Source organism: Meles meles, chromosome 3 (assembly GCF_922984935.1).
Source record: "Meles meles chromosome 3, mMelMel3.1 paternal haplotype, whole genome shotgun sequence".
Classification (NCBI taxonomy): Eukaryota; Metazoa; Chordata; class Mammalia; order Carnivora; family Mustelidae; genus Meles; species Meles meles.
In genome coordinates, this window is record NC_060068.1 from 88,712,153 (window position 1) to 88,726,612 (window position 14,460).

General features: G+C 40.7%; 1 protein-coding gene across 4 annotated transcripts in view; it reads right to left on the minus strand.

Moving 5' to 3' along the window:
* NLN (neurolysin) overlaps window positions 1-14,460 on the minus strand; it is a 100,651-nt gene that overhangs the window by 29,711 nt on the left and 56,480 nt on the right. For all 4 annotated transcript variants that reach the window (XM_046001007.1, XM_046001009.1, XM_046001006.1 and 1 more), the window contains 5 exons: window positions 11,753-11,860; window positions 8,844-8,946; window positions 8,087-8,247; window positions 2,343-2,478; window positions 1,055-1,421 (listed from right to left, as the gene is read on the minus strand). In XM_046001007.1, coding sequence (XP_045856963.1) covers window positions 1,055-1,421; window positions 2,343-2,478; window positions 8,087-8,247; window positions 8,844-8,946; window positions 11,753-11,860 — 875 coding nt within the window. The remainder of the gene's footprint in view (window positions 1-1,054; window positions 1,422-2,342; window positions 2,479-8,086; window positions 8,248-8,843; window positions 8,947-11,752; window positions 11,861-14,460) is intronic.

Consider the following 14,460-nt stretch of genomic DNA (forward strand, 5'->3'; position numbering starts at 1 on the left):
CTCTTACTAAAAAGAGACCCATCTACATGACAAGGGCTTATTTTTAGATCATTTTGAAAGTGAAAGTAAGTCCATAAAACACTGGGATAAGGCACCACTGTCCACTGTCTGGATAATGTGGTTATCCAGCCTCCTTCCCAGCAGCCACCCAAAGTCACCCAGTCTCTGGGTTAAAAACTTGTTTGTGCCACTAAAGTAGGGGGTCACTGTGATTTCCTGTGGCCTAGTTAGTAAAATGAATTGGTAATTGTAACAGGCTGGCATTGTTGTAGAAAGCAGCCTAGAGAGGAAGTGATCCAAATCCTTTCGCGGCTGATGGTGCCCTATAGAGCCCATAGTTACCACATGCTTCAGAGACAACAATGTTTTCTTGATTCTTACCAGTGACTGACTACCTAGCCAGGGTGATATGTATGTATAGCCTAATGCACGAAACAATCCTGTACAGGGATCACCACTCCCACACTACAGACGAGGAAACAGAGTCTCAAGTTAAATCACCTAAGCATCCCAACTCAATTTGAATGACTACAAAGATTTTGCTATTCCTACTGTCTTGTGCTGCCTCTCAGCCGGACTCAGGGAAGTGGACTGAGACTGAAGAGTACTGGCAGAGAGATTCCCTGAATAATAAATATTTTGGAGGCCAATTTTAAATTAAGTAAGTGCAGTGCACAAACTAGATGATGATGATGATGATGATGATGATGATGACGATGATGGCTGCAAACATTTATTAAGCAATTCCTATACGCAGGGTGGTCTTCCAGTTAATGTTTTGTACATAATTAACCAACCGTTTTATCCTTACAATCCTACAAAGCAGGTAGAATTAATATTCCCATTTGATCAAAGCTATAATGTAGATAAAGAAACGGAGGCATAGGAACATCAAGTTGCCTAGTAAGTGATGGAGCCAGACACTCTGACTTCAGAGCCCACATCTTTACTCCCATCACTAAGAACCATACACGAGAACTCTGGAAGACAAGAGTCTTAATCTGGGTAGGAATTCAATCCCTAGGGTCCCTTCTAACAACATGATTCTCAGTACCTTGGATAGAGGTCCAAGTAGAACTGTCCCAAAACTTCTCCTGTGGCTTTATCCTTCACGGTGTAAAGTGTCACACTTTGATTCCATACATGAGCATCTGCCACTTGCTCAAATGAAAGACCTAACAACTCCTGGTAGATGTTCAGCAAGCCTTCAGTGACCACTTCAATTGGGAAATATTCCTTGAGGATCTCTTGATCTATGGAGTACTTGAGTTCTTCTGTCTGAGTCATGTAGTAATATAGATCCCAAGCATTGATTTTGCCATCATATTCAAAACCTCTCTCTTCACATTCCTTTTTCTTCAAATTCAAAATAAACTCTCGCTCTGCCTCACCCAGTGGTTTTAATTTCTGGCTTAAATCATCTGTGAGGGAAGTGGGAAAAGTCAGTGATTTATTGCTTTGGGGAGCAAGCACATTCATACATATACCAATGTCTTTCCTCCTTTATAGTATTTGGTGCAGATAACTGGGGGGAAGGAAGGGGGGAAGAAAGGAGGGAGGGGAAGAAAGCTGGCTGTATTATGACAGCACTGCTATTTTCTTCCCTGTAATTAATTTCATGGCTCCTTGCCCTCCCATTTTTTTTCAGCACCAGCCAAACCAAGCCACAACTTCCTCCCACCATCAACAAAGCTCAAGTTTATCTCAGAGAACTTGGACTCCAGAATGTTGTAATTCAGGAAACAAAACAATAGTGAAACCATCTCATGTACATGATTCTTCTTCAATGAGATGAGGCTCCTCAAAAAGCCAGGGGAAATAAATCAGATGCAACCTGTGATCACTATTACTAAAAATTGCTCAATGCCCTTAACAGCCATGAGTTTTATCACTAATCCCTCTATAAAGAAAGTCTATTTGGATACAGCAATTCCACTTCTTAGATGGATACCACAATTTCTATACTGTGGTTAATTTTGACTATTTCACTTTCTCCCTAATTTAATTTAAAATTGGCATGTTCTCATCTGAGTTATCCTCTTGACTGCCTATATTCACCTACTCTCTTAAGGCCTCATCAGAATTAGATCACTTTGTATCTTCCCTAAGTTTCCTTCTTTCTCTTTAGAAGGCTTCTCAGGCCATTGCCTTCACCTTACACTCTGGGGTTGCCTCTCAAACTGCCAGGTCCCGTAAAGAGCCAAATACATGTTGATCTTACATTTGTGACAAATTGTGAAGCACAAATACATAACAAGAGCATATGCATTTAGGTAAATACAGTGAAACAGTCAAAGAAGAAGAAAAATGGAAATATACAACTGATTAAAAAAAGACCCCACCTAGAAAGGCTGTTACATGGCTTGTACTCTTTGCGGTGTTCATTTCAAGGACAAAGTCAGCATGTGTGCTATAGCCAAGGAGTCTGGCTACTTTGGCCCGCAGAGGAAGTAGCTGCTGCAGAATTACGGTGTTTTCCTAGTAATAAACAACAACAAAAACACAGACTAATCATTAATTGGATCCAAAGCATTAAAAGGAAGTTATTACATGTATCTATAGGTTGGTAAAATTGTCAATTATTTTTAAACTGTCTCAACCTCCTAATAAATGATTCTACTTCATTGTTACAGACTTAAAAAAAAAAACTCATGATCTAATTTTACTTCTGAAATCGTTGACTTTTTAAGCCTCAGGAGATTGCTATGGAGTCTTAATAAAATTGTAGGTATTATAAACTTGGAGTGAAAAAGTAATCTTAAGGACTACAGGGATTCCACATTTAATTCCATTGACAAGACTACAACAAATATTGATACTTAAATTTGTTTTTGGTAGTTATAAATACATATGAACACAAGTTTGCCACTTTAATTTCACACCCATTAGTATGGCTATTATACGAACAATAGAAAATAGAAAATAGTGTTAATGAGGATGTGAAGAATTTGGAGATTTTGTATACTGCTGATGCAAATGTAACAAGTGTAGCTGTGGAAAACAGTATTGCAAGTCCTTAAAAAATTAAACACATAATTACCATGTGATCTAGCAGTTCCACTTGTGGCTGTGTGTTCCACAGGAACTCAAAGAGATATCTGTACACCAGTTCACTCCACCATCATGTGAATAACAGCCAAGAGGTGGAAGTAGCCCAAATGTCCATCAGTGGATGAATGGATAAAGAAAATGTGGTATAGGGGTATCTGGGTGGCTCAGTTGGTTAAGCGAATGCCTTTGGCTCAGGTCATGATCCTGGAGTCTTGAGATCGAGTCCCACATCAGCTTCCCTGTTAGGCAGGGAGTCTGCTTCTCCCTCTGACCCTCCCCCTTCACATGCTCTCTCTCTTTCTATCAAAGAAATAAATAAAATCTTTAAAAAAAATTAAAAAATGTGGTATAGACATACAATGTAATATTACTCAGTCTTAAAAGGGAAAGAAATTTTGATACATGCTAAACCATAACTTGAAGGTATTATGCTAAGTAAAGTAAGTCAGTCATAAAAACATAAATATTATATGATTCCAACTTACATGAGGTTGTAAGGGTTACAAGAGGTTACAAGAGGAGTTGTAAGAGGTTACAAGAGGAGTTAAATTCATAGAGCCAGAAAGAAAAACAGTGGACGACAGGAGTGGGGGGGGGCGGGGTGGGAGTTATCATTTAATGGGTACAGTTTCAGCTGGAGAAGACAAAAAACCCTGAAGACACATGGTGGTGATGTTTGTACAGCAATGTGAACGTACTTAATGCCATGGAACCCTCTACACATACGAATGTTGCAGAGGTTTGTCTCAAGTCATTACAAAAAAAATTTTTATGTATGTGTTAAGAAAACAAATAATGATATTGCTTTATTTTTTTTAACAATGAAAGGAAAAGTAATCTCCTAGAGACTAATAAATGTTGAGGTCAAAGAAAAATTACCCCTCAAGGATGAAATCATATTTATAGACAAGTTTCTAAGGATGATCACATGCCAAGATCAGGCTACCCAGGTTCATACAGGCTCCACCATTTCCTAGAACTCACTATAGACTGCCAATTTTCTTGAAATCTCTCTCCTTCCCCCCCACAATTCTTCTTTTAGTAAAAGGATTTTCTGAGTTTTTACTGGACACAGGATACTGTGACCACCTCCCCTATTTGTGGCCCCATTTGTGGCCACATGATCTACAATGGGACAAGGGACTCTCAAAGAGGTGATGAGTAAAATTCCTGAGTCATGTCTGTATAAATACTTGTCTTGCCAGCTGCGACCGGCACATGACAACAGTGACTTCAGAAGCTGTAATACCAAGGATGGTGGTGCTAACTCCCCCAGCTCTGGATCACTCACCTCTGTACTGTTAGTTGCAAGAAAAATAAACCTTTCTTCAAAAACTGTGGTAAAACATGTATAACAACAACAAAAATGCCACTTTAACCATTTAAAAAATTGTTTAACACTTTTATTAATAGGTGTGTGCCGTCTTTTTGAAAAAAATCAAGTTGTAAGCTTTTTTAAAAAAGATTATTTATTTATTTATTTGACAGAGATCACAAGTAAGCAGAGAGGCAGGCAGAGAGAGAGAGAGGAGGAAGCAGACTCCTCGCTGAGCAGAGAGCCCACTGATGTGGGGCTCGATCCCAGGACCTTGAGATCATGACCTGAACGGAAGGCAGAGGCCTTAACCCACTGAGCCACCCAGGTGCCCACAAGTTGTAAACTTTTATTACAAATTAAAAACGAAGTCCTTAAAAATCTCAACTTGACCAGTTATGAAACAATTTAAAAATCTTTCATGATGGGTTCAGAAAAATCAGGCATAAAACAAAACAAAACAAAACCCAAACCAAACACATTTATCATTACCAAAAAGGGGCATTTTTTGGTAAAAACAGAAACCCCATGATGCATAGATCATGCAGATTAGAAATTCTGGTTACCTGTTTAATGGGTATAATGCAAGCAGTTAAGGTCTTTGGCTTTGCTGATTTTTTATTCCTGGAATTTCTTATTTACCTCTTCTTGTTGGATGACTAAACCAAATGATGTCAGCGACAATAAGCCCACATTTTCTTAGCCCTGCCCTGTCAAGCTTGCAAGCCAACCAACTCTCAGCTGTAGATTGGCTGCTTTTGTCTCTGTGAAATCTCATGGTTTGGGGTTTTCTGGACATCTGCATGGGTCACCGAAGTGAAACTGGCAGGGATCTTGAGGTGCTTCTGACATTGGTTATCATCTTAATTTTCCTTACTTTCTTCAAAGCGGTCCTCTTCAGACGGCAGATGGACTCTGCCAAGGAGGACCCCTGCAGAATCATCTCCCTGGCCTGCCTTGCTCTCCTGCACCCTGCTTGTCGGCGCCCTCCAGGGCTTCTCCCTGCGAGGGAGGGCTGGAGGAGTGGTCGCTGCCGATGGTCAGGTGCGGTCAGGTGCAAACTGGGGCCTGCGGGCAGGCTGGCCTTCTTCTGCACAGGTACTTCCCGGGATTATTTTTTATGACAGTCTGGTATACAAACATATCTTCCTTGGTCTCATTCCTATTGATAGAACCACTTTACTGTTTCCAGAACCTTTGTTGTAATGACTTTGCTGTTGCCCACGGCCATCATGGAGGTGATGGCGCTCAGGCTACTGCGCCTGGTGTCTGAAGAGCAGAGGGTGGGCAGGAGCTGGTCACCTCCCCCCACCTGCTGCTCCTCCTGGTGACAGTGATGGAGACTGGGCCAGCTAGGCAGCTGCGCCTCCTCCTGGGTGTGATGGTAACTAGGCCATGGGGGTGAGGCTGCTCAGGGCTCTCTGGGGTCCACTCTCCTTCCCACTCCTGCCGGAACTCCCATTTTAGCCATTTTTAAGTGCATAACTCAGTGGCATTAATTGCATTCGGTTCACACTGTTGTGCAACCACTACCACTATTTCCAAAACGTTTCCAACACCCCAAACGGAAACTTGGTAACCATCAAACAGTAATTCCCCAGTGGCCCCAGCCTCTGCCAACCACTAATCCTTTCTGAAGAGAAACAGCTTTTATCTTATTTGAGTCACTGGGCTTTTGTGCAGCTGCTTAACCTGTACCCTTACACACACAGAGGCTGATATTAGGAATAAGGCACTGCTCTAAGAAAAAGGAAAGATGTACAGGAAGAGAAGGTGAGGACAGAGACATTGCTGGCTGGGAAGCTGGCAATCCTCAGTATACCATGGGTAACATTTGTTAAAATGATTTCACATCATAACTTGGAAGGCAGAACAATTACCTACTAAGACCTTGCTCTGGGGGAACTGCTGGGGAAGAACTAATGTTGGTGCATGTTTGTTGCTATTTGGACTTTTAGAAAGATTACATGAGCAAGATGCACTCAACTGAGACCATTCAGTTTGCAAAGATGGAAGGAAAAAACTTCTACTAACAGAGGTTCTGGCTGTGGCTTACAATCCAGGACTTGAGATGGCTGGCAGAGCCAATTGCTCTGTCCTCCAAATAGCAGGAGAAAAGGCTGTCACTCAGAGTTACTGAATTGCAGAGATTAGTTAAAGAACGCTGCCTTCCTCCTCAAGCTCACTGTTTCAGAAGGCCCCAAAGCAGATTCCATTAAATCGAGGAAAAGCAAGATGGACAGGATTTATGAGCCAATGCAAAAAGATCCAGTAGGTTTAAGGACAACTGACCAGGCGCCTGGGTGGCTCAGTGGGTTAAACCTCTGCCTTCAGCTCAGATCATGATCTCAGGGTCCTGGGATTGAGTCCTACATCGGGCTCTCTACTTGGCAGGGAGCCTGCTTCCTCCTCTCTCTCTGCCTGCCTTTCTGCCTACTTGTGGTCTCTCTCTGTCAAACAAATAAATGAAATCTTTAAAAAACAAACAAACAATTGACCAAAAAATTATTTGGGTAGAATTATTTTAACATGAATCTGGACATAAACAGACAAGATACCTACTAATTTTTTGAAGGTAATATATTACCAAAGGCATCATGAGCTTTACCTACAAAAGCTTGTGGTTATTTGATCCCTAAAGCAATCCTCAGGCTTCAAACCAGCATCAGCAGGAATCTTTACTAGTAGCCGCCCAGGATATGGTTGTGGAGGGTAACAGATAAGAAAGAATTCTTGGCAGGCAAAACCAGGGATCATGTAGTACAATTGCTAAACAAATTTCTTCTAGAAAAAAAAAAACCCAAATCACTTTAATGAGCTATCCGAGGAACTTCATCAGAGCAAGGAATCCTCACAATTCCTGCCAAACAGTTTTTGAAAATTGGTATGCGCCTGCTGTATGTTTCCCATTCTTTCCTTGTCCTTACAGGAGTTTTTAGTGTGGTTACTGTGTTCCTAGTCAACCAGTGGCTGTGTGTCCCGGGGATGAACAGACTGGATCACATGCCCTCTCTTTCATAGGCTGCTAGATCATGAGGAAGCTACAAGTGGGGAGGGCTCCTGACATCATGGTCTTCAGGCCCACGGCCGTAACTGGTTATAATGTGGCATATAGTGAATGGGCTCACAAAGGCACTCACAGTTATCCAGAGAGCCAGAGAGGCAGACTGTGATGAGATGTCTAGCTGACCCTGAGAATGTGTTTCTAATTCTTCCTTTTTATCTTTTGGTAACAGAATCCCCTCAGACTCCATTTCCCAGATTCCCCTGCAGCTACATATATGCCTAGCTGATGGAATCTGAGTCAATAGGAGGTGAATGGACTTGATGTATGTTATTTCCAGGTCTTTTTAAAGGTGTGGTCTCTGTCTTCTAGTTTCCCTCTTCCAAACAGGCTGGGAAATGGTGATAGCTGGGATGGCCATGGAAATCACTTGCTGAGGACAGGGAGGTATTCCACCAGCCCTGGACTGTTGACTTTGTAAAAGAATACAACTTTCAGTTTATTTAACTCATTCTATTTTAATTAAAACTGCTTAGGCTGTGGCCACACAAGGCTCCCAGTAAGCCAGGGAAAAGCTAGCATCCTTCAGGAATCAGGAGGCATAATTCTCAAATAGGCATGTTGGTCTCTGAGCTGACTTCAACACTAGTAAACAATGCAAACCCTTTTCTTAAAAATCTCCATGAAAACAACAAAAAAGAGTACATTCAGAGTACCTCTTTGCACCTCGTATTAAAAGCCATTTCCATCTTCCTTCTAGTTTCAGGGATACAACATTTCTTCATGACAGGAAAATAGTGTGGATATTTTAAGGTAATTTTATACTTGTCATCATCTGTCTTTTCTAAACTGTCAATGAAATCATCAGGAAGAGCACCTGCAAAAAATTATTTTTTCATACATCAATTTTTCCACTCATTATTAGTTTATTTAGCATTGGTACAGTACCTTTAAAAGCTCTAGGAATTCTGTGGAGTAATTGAAATTCAAGTAAAATAATGACAATCCTTACAATATCATTTGACGTTACTGGAATGGGGGGTGTGATTAGATGACACGTGGCTTAGGAGATGGTAATTCAAAATGTGAATAGGCTTCAGTGCACTTGTGCACATGGTGTTTTGATGGAGAACAGGCAAAACTAAGCCAAGAAAGATCCAGAACAGGTTAAGAAGAGACTAGTGTAAGTTACAATATAGGTGATATTATAAGGCAAAAAATTTCAAGGCACTGAAGGCATAAGTTACCATGAAGAATTATGAAATCTCCTTTGGAATGTCTCTAGAAATAGTTTACACATTTTTATTAGCATACAAACTAGGCATTGTTCAGCTGTCTTTTTTGTAGAAGGGGTGATGGGTTCTGTAGAAAGTGTAGAAATTTTTTAAAGACTTCTTTCAACTTTGATCTGGCAAACTGTGAGGTAACATTCTTTTCCTAACTTATTTAACCAGAAAAAACTCAGAATTTTACCAAGTTCAGCCTTGGAAAATACAAGGAAGGTATCGTCCTCATTGAGGTTTTTGTTGAAGTCAATACATAGCTCACTCATTCTTTTCTTCATGGCTTTGATTTCCTGAACAGAAGATACAAATATAGAACATTAACAATAAAATGAAACCTTAATTTTAATGCCATGAGTCAAATGTTTCACTTTTATATGAAGATTGGCTTCTATGCCCAACCCTCAGAAAGTATGTTTTTTAAAGATGCATTTCATAAAATAGTTCCCTGCAGTCTTCTACACTGTGTCCATGAGGATCTTTATGCAACATGTACAAAAAGGCGATCCCAGGGATGTGTTAGAAATTAGTCGTAAACTGGGCAACTGGGTGGCTCAGCTGGTTAAGGGACTGCCTTTGGCTCAGGTCATGATCCCAGAGTACAAGGATCAAGTCTCGCATCAGGCACTCTGCTGAGTGGGGCATCTGCTTCTCCCTCTGACCTCCCCTCTCATGCTCTCTCTCACTCTCTCAAATAAATAAAATCTTAAAAAAAATAATTGTAAGCTTGTAAGAACTAAATAAATTTAGGAGGTATAGTCAAAGCAGACTCACGCACATAATATATACACACACAATAAATAGCTGCTGCGTGAATGAATGATTCTAGTAGCCTGTTAATAATTAACATCTTTTAATCTTTTCCATTCAAAGTTTTAATATAGAAATCAATATTTGGTGCCATAGTAAACTGAGAGAGAATCAATTCTATTGTTGCTTTGGAAAACAGGTCATGTCTTAGTTTTATAGATCTTTGTAAATTAAGTTGATATGGGCCTTAACATTTGTATAAAAACTATTAGGTGAGAAATCAAAGGAAACCACAAGAAAAAACATGAAACATTTTTATTTAACCTGTCCCCTCTTCTAAAAATACTAGATAATGAAATTTACATCAACCATAACAGTTCTCAAACACAGCCCTGACCAGAAGCCTCAACATTACCTGGGAATTTGTTAGAAATACATATCTTGAGACCAACACCAAGCCAACTGAAACACAAAGTCTGAGAGGTGGGACACTGTACTCAAGAGTTTTGCTGTAAACCATTACTTGGCCTGGATGTCTTTCACACTTGCTTACTGTTCTACTGTGTAGAAGAATGACCTGGTAATTCTGATGTGCACTAAAGATGAGTCTGCTGATGGAACACATGCTGTGCAGTTCTGTTTTTGGACACTCTGGTTATCACCCCAAGTTCCCTTCTACCTCTCCCCCATTCTACATTAGTCCTATAATTTGGGTGGGACCTACACCTGAAGTTCTACGGTAACTCTACACCAGTTAGGTCTTCTCATCCGTACTAAAGTATGGACTGGTTCAGGTAAGCCAGGCATGGCATTCTCCTGACTAAAGAGGGGTTCAGGATTAGGCATATGATCCAATTTGGGCCATTAAGACAGGAGGGGAGGTTCAAGGGAGCCTTCTCTATGTCCTTCTGGATGGTGGATCTTCTAGTTATACAAGCAAATAAATCTCTTTTATTGTTTAAACCATGTCAATGGTTTTGTCAGTTGTAAATACATTTCAATTAATACAAAGCCCCTAATGGAAATGATGCCTGACCTGGAAGACAAAAGGTAAGGTAAGTGAGATAAGTCACACATTTTTCCTCTAACTAGGCTTAAGAGGATACAAGGTGTTCAAAGGTCATTTAGATGATAGAGAGGTACCTATATCTCAGTGGTACCTTCAGTTGTATCTACTGTGCTGACATCACTTGGTTCGGATGTCTTTCACACTTGTTTCCTGTTCTATTGTTAGGATGACCCGGAAACAGATCAAAGGTTATATGTCCTGTCCTAGAAGAATGATTTAATTTTGGAGCTGGGTTTACTTCTGAAACTGGAAGATGGGATCAGCATTAGACAAAAGAAAAAGTTTGAAAAGCACTTTTCAGTAGCTAATATGTCTTCCGTTAAAGGGCATAGGTAGTTAGCCCTTGAGCAACAGGGATTTGAACCATCTGGGGCAACATATATAGATTTTTTTCAATAAATAAAGTTCAGTACTATAAATGTGTTTTTTCTTCCTTGTAATTTTCTCAACAACGTTTTCTTTTTTCTGGCTTACTTTAAGAAGACAGTATATATAAAACATGAAGCATATGAAACACATGTTAATCAACTATTTTTAACTATTTTAATTTACTGGGTAAAGCTTCTGGTCAATAGCAGGCTGTTAGTAGTTACATTTGGGGGGAGTAAGAAGTTATATGGATTTTTGAATGTGCGGGGGGGGGGTTTGCCACCTCAATCCCCAGGTTGTTCAAGGGTCAACATTTTTTTTTTAAAGATTTTATTTACTTATTTGACAGAGATTGAGCACAATCAGGCAGAGAGGCCGGCAGAGGAAGAGGGAGAAACAGGCTCCCCACTGAGTAGGGAGCCTGACGTGGGACCCAATCCCAGAATGGTGGAATCATGACCTGAGCCGAAGGCAGTCTCTTAACTGGCTGAGCCACCCAAGTGCCCTCAACTGTTTTAATCATAGGATATTCTATTCCAAATTGCTTATATTAAAACTCTCCATCATAAAAATTTTATTACCAGTGACCAAGGGAGTGAGAGTGCTAATCATCTACTAAAACCTGGAACCAGCCATAAGAAAATATACCCTAGAGCAGGGAAAATAAGCCCAGCACACATGAAACAAATATAATTTGCAGAGGATTAAAAAAAAAAAATTATCAGTTGTCTGTAAGTCACCATGAGATTAAGAGGAGTTGTAGAATTTAAAACTACTGACTACCAAATACATTGTAAATGGATTTGTATTATGCATTATTTTCTATATTACAAATGTGTTGTTTCCCAATCTGTTTGTTGTATTTTATTTATTCTTTTTTTTTCCAATAAGAAAAAGAAACATAAACTCACATTTTGTACTTGTTCTGGAAGATGGAGCCCATTCCTTTTTCCCATTTTAATGGACTTTTCCAAGTATCTTCTGGCTTCAGGTTTTATCTTACTCAGATCACATGTTTCCTGAAGTGAAAGAGTGTGACAACCATTTCTGTTACAATAATGCATCGGTAAATTATAAACTGTGAGACCAAAGCAAATTTATTCATCATCTCTGCTGGGCTATGAAGCACATAGGTGATTACGAGGCAGGTTCTTTTGAAGACCTAATTCTTTTATGCTTTAGTGAGCTTTGCTATTTAAAAGAGAAGAATTAAATAACTAAAAAGCTAACCAGAATTGCCTTGCCTTGCATCAGAATCAAGAGTGCCTGTACCACTTGAAAGTGTGATAATAGAAACATTTGCATAACCTCATTCTGAGCATTCTCTATGACCATGGTCTTTTTCAAAAAACATATTCCTTATCACAAATCATCTGGATTTAATTTTCCATCATTTGCTAACCTGGTTCCATTTGAGAGGGAAGAATAGAAATAATGGGCAAATTCTACACAAATGGAGAGTGGGACTCTCTTGCCAACATACCAAACAAGGACAGCTGGATAAAACCCCAGCCAAAGGCTTCCAACACTTCAAAAATGCCTTAGTGTCATTTGGCAAGAGAGATCAAGAGACTACAGCAAGCAGCATATGAACAAGTATCTGGGGAAAATGAGTCAACACTGCACAAAAAGGAGGAAAGCTGGACAGAACATTTGAACCTGTATGCAGCAATACAAACAACATCACTCAAAAGAATGGATGGCCCTAGAGGAGAATGGAAAATTCTCCCAGCAATAGCAAGGTAATAAAACCACCAGATGTTTCTTCAAAGCAGGTGGCAGAATATACATGGCACATCTGGATGGCTGGCCAGTTCATGATCCCTGGGAAGAAATGCACTCTGGACAGACTTAGCAGGTGTAATGGATTCAGTTTGGGTGAGAGCCAATGAGGGACACCTGTCTCTAGAGCCTTAGAGACCTACTACTGGGTGCACTCTCTCTCTATCAAGACCTGGGCTGCCCACCTCTCAGCTTTATATTTTCCCAACTAAATACATCTTTGAAAGAACAATGTTTAGCTTTAGAGCCTTCATTTTTAGATTGTTGGTGTAAGGCTTTTGGTGCTATGATTCTGTAATTTTTCACATTACGTTGCAGCAGGTAAATAGCTATATTTTGTTTTTTAAAATCTTTTATTTATTTATTTGGGGGGAGAGAAAGAGAGAGAGAAAAAAAAACATGCATGAGTAGGCGGGGGAGAGGCAGAAAGAGAGGGAGAATCAGACTCCCTGCTGAGTAGGGAGCTCTACATGGGGCCTCAATCCCAGGACCCTGAGATCATGACCTGAGCTGAAGACAGATGCTTGACTGACTGAGCCACCTAGCCTCCTCCAAATAACTATATTTTAACTGAGGGTACTACTTAATACAACAATCTGTATCTCACTTTGCCTATCAATACAAAATTTTATGTTCCAGTACTGAAGCATTTTTGTGCACACATTACTCATTATTTCCTCTGCGTTTCTTCTCAGTGGAGGCAGAGAACAGTTAGACTCCTTTTTCCATAATAACCTCCTTTTACATCCTTGGAGAGCTTCTGAGCATGCTGGCATGACTGGAGTTGGAACCTTCCCTAAGTGGTACTGGTGCACACTGGGATCCCAGCAGCAGGTGCCTGTGATGGGAAGAAACCCATAATGGCCAGGGAGATAACAGGGCTATGGGCTGGCTCCCTTAGGGATGGCTAACAGTTCAAGTCACAGTGTTCATGTGCAAGTGATTAATCTGGATTGATCAAGGTTTTTTTGTTTGTTTTTTTTAAGATTGTACTTATTTATGGGAGAGAGAGAAAGCGAGAGAAGGAAGAAGCAGGCTCCCCGCCAAGAGCAAGGAACCCGATGTGGGACTAGATCCCAGGATGCCAGGATCATGACCTGAGCCGAAGGCAGACACTCAATGACTGAGCCACCCAGGCCTCCCTCAAGGGTGGTTTTGACAGCACTGGAAAGTATGTCCTGAGTTGTGGGGCACAGCAATAGGAGTTTCTAGAAGGTACAATACTGGATGTTGTAAGGTTGGGGAGCATCTAGGTGGGAGCTATGTGTAGCAGGGACAGAGGAAAAATATCTCTCATGAGAAAGGCCTGGAAAGAGCTGGGTGAGTTGTGAAGGACCCAAACAAACAGGTGGAGATCCTGAGCAGACGGCATTCCCAGCAGGGTGGTGAGCCAAGGCAGAAGCTGGGCACTGCTGGAGAGCAGTGTCCCACTTACTTGGGTTCTTGGGTTCACCTGGTCACAATGGCCGTGAACTTAGAGCAAAGGCTCAAGACAAGTCTCAGCAGCTGAGGTGAGAAGAATTCTCACTCTGTGCTACGCTCAGTCAGGAAGAGCTCTCAAATGAGGAGGGCCCGGCCTTGCTGCATCTTAGAGTACTCGGGCTGCTACTTCAGAAAGCCTAGATTAAGTGTACTTGGTACAGAAAACTCAAACTCATGGTCCTGAGGAGGTAAAAATGACGGACTCCCCAGAAAGGTAGACAAGCATAAACAGGCAGAAGGATGTTTTGAGAAAAATCTGACCCAAATCAGGTCTAGTTAAGATATCACTATCTACACTGAAATATTTGACTTACCACAGAAATGACACGTAACATAATTCTGAGTCAACTGTAAC